General features: G+C 46.9%; 1 protein-coding gene across 8 annotated transcripts in view; it reads left to right on the forward strand.

The window, feature by feature from the left end:
• NPHP4 (nephrocystin 4) overlaps positions 1 to 7,861 on the forward strand; it is a 172,056-nt gene extending 164,195 nt beyond the window's left edge. For all 8 annotated transcript variants that reach the window (XM_061601417.1, XM_061601422.1, XM_061601421.1 and 5 more), the window contains 3 exons: positions 5,126 to 5,305; positions 7,008 to 7,151; positions 7,689 to 7,861. In XM_061601417.1, the coding sequence (XP_061457401.1) occupies positions 5,126 to 5,305; positions 7,008 to 7,151; positions 7,689 to 7,829 (465 nt within the window). In that variant the 3' untranslated portion in view covers positions 7,830 to 7,861. The remainder of the gene's footprint in view (positions 1 to 5,125; positions 5,306 to 7,007; positions 7,152 to 7,688) is intronic.
• The last annotated feature ends 555 nt before the right edge of the window (positions 7,862 to 8,416 follow it).

Raw genomic sequence — 8,416 nt, forward strand, 5'->3', positions numbered from 1 at the left:
TATAAATGACATCACTGCTGGCATTCTGTTGGGAAATTTGATTCAGCTTCTGCAAGTGCCTTTGCTGAGAGATTTTCATCAAAGGTCCCCATGAGATGGGTCATCCACTAGGATACAAGAGCACGTTAGGGACTGCAGACAATTTACTGCTGCGAAGCCTGTTCTGTAATTGTCTTTTGATTAAAGCCATCGTATGGAGGGATCAGTGGCCCAAAACCCCAGTGGGCAAGTTATCAGAATTAATTAGCATCTGGAGACTAATAATTTCTTTAGAATGCATTTAGTCATAATCATAAATGTGAGTAATAACAGAAACACAAACTCCACTGCCTTCACATAAATTGATTTTTAAAAATTGTTTAAAACTTCTGAAGCTTAAGGACATGAAGGAACAGCTGAGACAAAAAAAGTTGAACTGGTAGCTTAACTCACTTCTTGTAATTCAAACTCTTGAAAACCAAACTCCAGAAAGTTTGGTTATCTATTGCTTGGACCTGGAATCAAATCCCTGACATGGATTCACCAATGGCCTTTGGTCACCTCCCTCACTCTTGGCTTCACCTCTTCCATCCATAAAAGAAGCCAATGTGGGACATGTGGTTAGGTACGGATGTGAAGGGAAATGTCCTGTTCAGACACGTTGCTCGCTTTGTCCAGCCCCAGTTCCTGTGTCGTACCTCAGGGACGGGGAACATGTGGCCCTCCAGATGTTGCTGGATTCCCAACTCTCAGCAGGCAAACAAAATATTCTCACAACTAATAATTGCCAAACACAATGTCCTTCAGCCACCACATACCTGGGTGATCAGGGATGTGTATAAATCCTCCTTAAACCTTAATAATGAAGGGGACAGGTGCACTTCACCAGGAAGAGAATTCTGTTAGCGGGCAACCACTACTGAAAAGGCACCGCTCTCTTTATAATGATTAGAAGAGATATATCTTTATTGTTACGGTCAGCATAAGGGAAAAGGGAAGGAAAACGTATAAAACATAAAACTATAGGAGGGAGGGAAATTATCCCAATACCAAGGTAGATTAAAAGAGATAAGGATATATTGTAGTCCACTTTATGTTTAAGTCTGAGGAATATTAATAACATTTTAATTCATTTCCCTAGAAGTACAATGGCTGGGGCTGTGAGTAATTTGCAATTCTCTGCAAGCTCAGAGTTAGAATTCAAGAGCATAATTGAACAGGTGCGTGCAGACATACACATACCTGTGTGAGCATTTGTTATGCCGACAGTGCCGTTGGCTAGATTTGCAAGCCAGGGAAGGCACTGAGGCAACCCTGGAGGGGGCTGACCCTGGTGAGTGTCCTGCAGTAAGTAGCTCAAGGAGCCAAGACTGGTGCAGGCTGTGCAGAATCTGGGCTGGCTCCCAGGGTGAGTTTCCACAGGAGATAGATGCTCTCAAGCAGACCTCTTGAGTGTCCAAATCCTGGCTCTTAGCTGAGAGTTGGCAGGCATTTAAAGCCAGGGGTTGCTGACGTTTTGTAAACGCCTAGCAGAGAGTTTACAAAGAGTGAGGGCCTTGGGCAACAGAAGACCTGATGACGCTGAAGGTTTGCCAGATTCTGATGGAAGGCATCATTCCCGAAAGAGATGACTCCTCCTACTGGAGGGCTGAGGCAGGGGCCTCTCCAGTCTTTTACCACCTCTCCAAGGGCAGGAGTCCATCCCTCCAGCGAGTGCTCCTGTCTGGGCACTGAAGACTGGGTTGTGGTGTTAGCTCATTTCTCTGCCTTTTCTCCTGGTCCCAAACTTATTTTTCCCCCTCTGTTTCCTTGTCAGTGTGTAAGTTTAGTGTTTGGCTCATGTCTCTTTCCTCCCCTGTGTCATTGTTTTGTGTTAAAAGTCTTCCTTCACCTGTGAGTGTGAGTGTTGGTTTCCTTCTCCCTGTCCGTTGTTTTGCTGTGGGGTGGTGTCAGGGGATTGACCTTGTAGATCCAGAGTATGTCACCTTGACAATGGCTTGTGCCTGGAAGAGGCGTTCCTTCAAAGGACTGCCAAATGGGAGCGCCATTTTGTTCCCTCTTTGCTTTGTGAGGTAGCTGCCTGCTCCCTTTTTACCGCTGTCCCTGCAATAGCCATTCCAGCAGGATTGCCAGGATTTACTCGCAGTTGAGTTCAGCTCAGGCCCCTTTTTAGACCAGCACCACATGGTTGCAGCTTCAACATCCAGTGGTTTCACTGGCACCTGAAGACTGACTCACATGCTGAGGAGAATCAAGCTGTTCAGGGACGCTTCGGCATTTTCCCGCCCTTTTTATTGGACCTGCAAGGAGCGACTTGTCTTGAATGTATAGCCTCCTCTCTACTTTCGGATGGCTCCTGCCATGACGGCTGCCTTACTGGGGACCTGTCAGGCCTCCAGTACTTTCATGGCTGACAGATCTCAATGGGCTGACACCGCGTCCAGTGCTTCAGTCAGCAGTGGGGAGGGGAATTTATTTATTATTTATTTGTTTCATTTATAGACCGCCCATAGCGAGTGGCTCTCTGGGCGGTGTACAAAAAGGAATTCCCTAGATTCCTTCCTCTGCTGAGAACCTTTGGTAGGGAGGGGCTCCAGGTTATGGCGTCGTCCACTGCCTCACATACTGTTGGGGTTCCTGCCTCCATTTGGGGACATTCCACATTGCTGAGGTTGTTTTTCTGTATCTCTGAGAGGCGTTTCCTTCTGTTTCTTTCTGTTCAGTGGCCTGTTTCTTTCTGTCCTTCCTTCCCATAATATTTTTGCAGCTATATTCAGTGCTCAAATTGTTCCGGTCCAAAGTTTGGATGAGAGTTGAGGAGTTGCCTGCTGTGCCAGTTGCTCTGGTTAGAGGGGTGACTTCTCCCCCTGGAGAAGAGGCAAAAGGTTTGAGAAGACCCTGCTTGATCACTCCAGTAGGAGGCTTCATTCCTGTCAGGAATGTCTTCCTTCAGGATCTTCAATGCTAAATTCACGGCAATACAAATTTCCATTTTCTGGGTTAAATAAGGAGTCTAAACTTCGATCTTCAAAGCAAAAGTGTCAAGCATAGAATCCACTCCTTGTGGCTGGTATAGCTTGCCCTCAGACTTCAAACTATCCTGGGGTGTTCAGGATCCCCAAGGCAAACCCCTCCTGACCCACATCCATTGACACACACCCGGCCACTACCACAAAAGCACCATCCGAGGCACCCTGGAGTCCTAGTCATGACACAGACTGGCCTTTGTTTTTTTTCTGGAGCGCTTCCTGTGTGACTAGCTGACAGTTACATCTCTGAAGCAGAACAGGAGGAGACAGCCATCTGAACATGTCTGTGGTGATTATCTCTTTAGCCAAGGATCAGGAGTATTGTTTTCAGTTTTTAAAACATTCCTCCCTAAAGTTTGATGGGCATTATTCTCTGTAGCCGGACAGACTGACCAGAGACCCCCACTAAATTCCCAACATGAGGTGGACACGGTCCTGTTGCAAAGAAGGAAACTTTACAAAAATAAAATATCAGGCCCTCGTCTTCTTCCCTCTGCCAGCTCTTATTTCCATATCAGCAGCACATATTTAATCAGCACCTCATTTACATTCCAATCTGGAGTCAAGGTAGAGCAGATTAGCTTCCCTTGTGACTTGATCAAAGGATGCCTTGTTGTCCCTTTCAGAAGAGCCTCATTGGTGTCTGTAGCATTTTGGATTAACCTCTGAGAAGGCCTTCCTCCTCCTTCTCCTCAAGCAGAGGCTTTGACATCTCCCACCCAGAGACGAAAGCAGCTCCATTCAGTCATCTAAACCCTTTCCCTGCAAGGGGACTGGACCTGCTGAGCTGCCATCTAGAAAGCATCAAACTGTGGATCCTCTCCCAAATATGGATACGGACCAAAACCTGACCCAGCCAGATCTGTAGCCTCTCTGGACATGCAGAAGGAGGAAGGTGCACTGTGAAGTGAAGATGAGGACCATCCTGGCATACACTTAAACTGGCTTTTCCCATCTGAAATCTTTGCCTGCCTTCTGGCAAGCCACATAAACCTTGTGGCTCGCCACTAACAAAGAAGAAGGAAGGAATCTCCTTCCTCACTTCCTGCTTAGTGGGGGTGGAGAAAGGAGGATTTCCCTTCCCATAGTCCTTTGGCAAGGGCTTTAAAACAGAGTGGACTGTCTCAGTTAGGCCTAAAACTACTGATAGCCTAGTCAAACTATCCATGTGCTAGTGAACATGACTAGTCAGCAAGCTACATTCCAAGGATGTAATGGAATGCCTCAAGTCTCCTACTGTAGATTGCATCAGTGGTGGCACTGTCCTTGGCCACAGTTGTTCCTACAGTAGGTGAATCTAAGGATCCATGCCATAAGTGTGGTGATGCAGCCCTGAAAGGAGTTCAGGGCCTCAATAGCTTCACTCCACATTTTAGCCAGCAACTCCTTGTTTCCCAGAGCAACTTATATGTGGGCAGAGGAGCTGGCAGCAGCATCCCCCAATCTACCAAAGATAATATTAAGATTTTGCTGTAACTGGAGACAGGTCTCATTGAGACAAAATCCAAAAACAAAAAGTCAGCCTTATCCCTGGCTAAGACATCAAGAAAGCCAAATCCAAGGAGCTCTTCCGTACCTCTAAATAACCTGTCAGCCCCCAAACTACAACATATAGAAGTCCAGAAATATGGTCCAGGGCGCCAAACTTTCCTGTTTCAGCATTTCAGAGAAACCTCTTGCTGACCTTTCAGTTTTCAAGGGAGACAGATCTCAGTGCACCAGCTTGTGCCAGGAAGCCCAGTGCACCCCACCAAGAGATGTTTCCTTCACTCCAGGCAGGGTGGGAGAGACCCCTATTTGAAACCCTGCAGAGCCACTGCCAATCAACCAATTGTTTGATTCAGTATAAACCTCTTTTCTCTGTTCCTATGTGTCCCTATATACCATCAAAATCTCTGAACAATAAAGCTGGCTGGCATGGCTGTAAAATGACCTGGTCAAAGGCAACCAATTAACACTCCTATTTTACACTCCAGGGACAATGGAGAGTGAGAAAGAAGCAATTAGCCCAAGCCTAATTACAGCAGGGAGTTTGGTTCGCTTGTTAAGAAGACTTTCCTTGCCCCCTTGAGTCTGGGTCTCAGGGCTCAGCCACCTTCTCTTTCTCTCCCTGACAGGTGGACCCAGAAGGCATCTTCATTCTCCCTGCAAATGGAGTGCAAGATCTGCACCTTGGTGTGAGGCCCCAGAGTGCCGGCAGCCAGTTTATCTACCTCAATCTGGTGGATGTTGAATACCATCAACTCGTCTCTTCCTGGCTGGTGTGCATGTCCTGCCGACAGCCTCTCATCTCCAAGGTAGTTTGGCTGCATGCCTTTAATTACAGGCTTCACTAAGAGTTATGTGAAGAGACCAGAAGGGTTGGATGGGGACAGGGATCCAGAGTCAGCCAGGACAAGACCTTGTGTTGGGACAAGTTTCCCTTTCGTGTAGAATATCAATGTCTGTTTCCACCCCTCTCTCAGGAGTGCCATGCAGGGAAGGCTCAGATGGAGATTCCATTCTCTCCACCTGCGATTATTCCTCAGGGGCATTCATATTTCTGTTTATCATTATGAAGGATGAATAAGTGACCTCACAGCAATACACTGCTTGTTTCTCTCTCTTTTTGTAACTTAAAATCCAGGCCTTTTGCTGCATAGGTTGTGTCCCATTACTGAAATTTGATTTGGAGGCAGTAAGAAGCCTTACAGTGGCCAGGGACCTCGAATTCTGTCCATGCCTGCTCAACAGAGGAGCTCCTCACACATGCAACAATTCAGCTCTCAGCTTCCCCAGTTCAGAGAGACTGAATTGGAAAAAATGCTCTCTAGGATCAGTTTTAATATAATGCTGCCCACAGATACAGTCTCCTCCTTCAGTCGTTCCTCAAAACCCTTTCTTAAAAAACAGTAAAATGTAAATGTACTGCCTTCAAGTCGATTCCGACTTATGGCGACTCTGTGAATAGGGTTTTCATGAGGCTGAGAGGCAGTGACTGGCCCAAGGTCACCCAGTGAGTTTCATGGCTATGTGGGGATTCGAACCCTGGTCTCCTAGGTCGTAGTCGAACACCTTAACCACTACACCACACTGGCTCTAAAAAACAGACAGGCAGGCAATCCTGGAGCCCACAAGGCTTAGCCTTGTCTCACTGCCCTCCCCCAATCTCTCCACTGTCTCATTGAACAGCCTTGTCTGGTTTGCCTGTTGGACTTTGCCTTCCGGGTAGGAAGTGTGCCAGTTCTTCATTCGGTACAGCACCCGATACTCCAATAGCACCCCACAGACAATATTAATGTCCCTGGCACAGTGAGCGGTGAGCTAGGTAAGAAAGCATCACATATTAGGCAACTGCTCAATAGGGGAGGCTAAGGGCCAACTTAGCATCCGCTTGAACCAGATGCTGTCTCCTCCCGTCCCAATCCCTGAAGTTTTTTTTTTTTAAGCTCTGCAGCAGGACAATATGAACAAATCCCTCTCAGTCATACACAAAGTAGACCCACTGGAATTGGTGGATTGAAGTTACTCAGATTCACTGATTTCAGTGGGCCTAGAGCAAGCCTTTCCCAACTAGTGGGCCACCAGATGTTGCTGGACCACAATTCCCATCTTTCCTGACCATTGGCAATGCTGGCTGAGGCTGATGGGAGCTGTAGTCCAACAACATCTGGTGGCCCACTAGTTGGGAAAGGCTGGCTAGAGTATGATGTAGTCAGATGCAACAACCCATTATACAAACCTGTCCCTCCCCCCATCTCCTGTGGAATTGCTTGGGAGGAGGGGGCGTTTAAATTGGGAAAGGGGTATGGGAGGAAAAGACTTATGCACCCTCTCCCAGAATGACTCTTCCCCAGTCTTCACAGCAGATGCCCATGTCTGCTAATTTGAAAGAAAGAAAGACTGCAGAAGATGCTAATCTCTCACATTATGGCAACTAGTTGAGCATGATAGTGGCATTGCATCGTCTTCCCCAGTATAAATGGTCATTTTTGATCAATCTCCCTTTCCCATCTCCAGGCTTTTGAAATTGTGCTCCCCCCTGGTGGAGGGAAAGGCTCAAACAAGAGGATCACCTACACCAACCCCTACCCATCCCGGAGAATTTATTTCCTACACACCAACCGCCTGGACCTGCTACAGTTCAAGGAAGATTCCTTTGAGGTAACATCTCAAAAAGAATGGGTTTGACTGGCAGGAAAATTTGCAGTGGCTCGAGGAATTTCTTAAGACAGGAATACCATCCTAGGGTTGGCACTGGAAAGTTTGCTTCCTGTTGTCTTTGTATTCTGGAGGTTTGGATATTGAGGGTGGGTTCTTGCATCCCAAAATAGTTCTGTAAGGGTTCGATTCACACATGCATCCCTCATCTCCCAATTTCATTGACGTTAAGCAATGATCTGAATGTATGAAGCAACCCTCATAGACCAAATCCCAGAGGCAGACCTCCCATATCGCCTCATGTAGCCTCAAGCACTGTCTAAATACCTTCTCGTCAAAGTTCAGCACTTAAAAAAAAATCCCACTCCATCCTTGAGACACAAAGGTGCTTCAGTTTGGCCTGGAATTGTGCCCTGCCCTTTTCAATAATTATACTGAGGGATAGTTCAGTGAATGATCACTTACTGCACAATATATATGCAGGCATGTATTAGTCCTAAGCTGACCCTCTAGCTACCATCCCTGTTGTTCTCCTTACAGATTGGTGGAGGAGAGACATACACCATTGGCTTGCGATTTGCCCCAAGCCAGGGTGCCGGTGAAGAGGAAATTCTGATATATATCAATGATCATGAGGACAAGAATGAAGAGACCTTCTGTGTGAAGGTCACCTACCAGTAACAAAGCATGTGGGTGGGTGGGTGGGTGCCCTTGCTTTGGTTGTGTCCCACTCTCCAGCTATCTATCAAACTTCCCTAGAGGGACAGCTGTTTTGCCTTCATGATCCCTGGCTGCAAATAGACTTTGTACCCCTGAAGTGTCCTTGATCACAAGTCTGCAGAGAAGGGCCCCCTCAGAGCTCTGGGACACGTGACTCCTCTTTGAGTGCACTTTTGCCTGCGTCCAGTCGAGCCCCCTGCTAAGCCCTCGTGATTGATTTCCTGAGTGCATTCCTTGAACATCAGCATGACCTCCAAGGGTGAAGCTGAGTTGTACCTGTTGTCCCCCCACCTCCCCCCAGCTTCTCTCACCATGAAACATCACTTACTCATGGAAGGTTGCTGAGGCTTTCAGACCTTTAACACAATGATTCAAGATGGTTTGCAGAGTTTGTTTCATTTTGTAACGTTATTTTCCCACCGAAGTTGGATATTGTTTGTTTTTAAAAGGATGATAATCAGAACATTTGTGCCTTCTCGTTCTTGCTGAATGAATGAATGAAACTTTATTGTTGGGGAACCTCTGGCCTCTGGGCTAATCATGGCCCC

Source organism: Rhineura floridana, chromosome 18, assembly GCF_030035675.1.
Source record: "Rhineura floridana isolate rRhiFlo1 chromosome 18, rRhiFlo1.hap2, whole genome shotgun sequence".
In the NCBI taxonomy this organism is placed as follows: domain Eukaryota; kingdom Metazoa; phylum Chordata; class Lepidosauria; order Squamata; family Rhineuridae; genus Rhineura; species Rhineura floridana.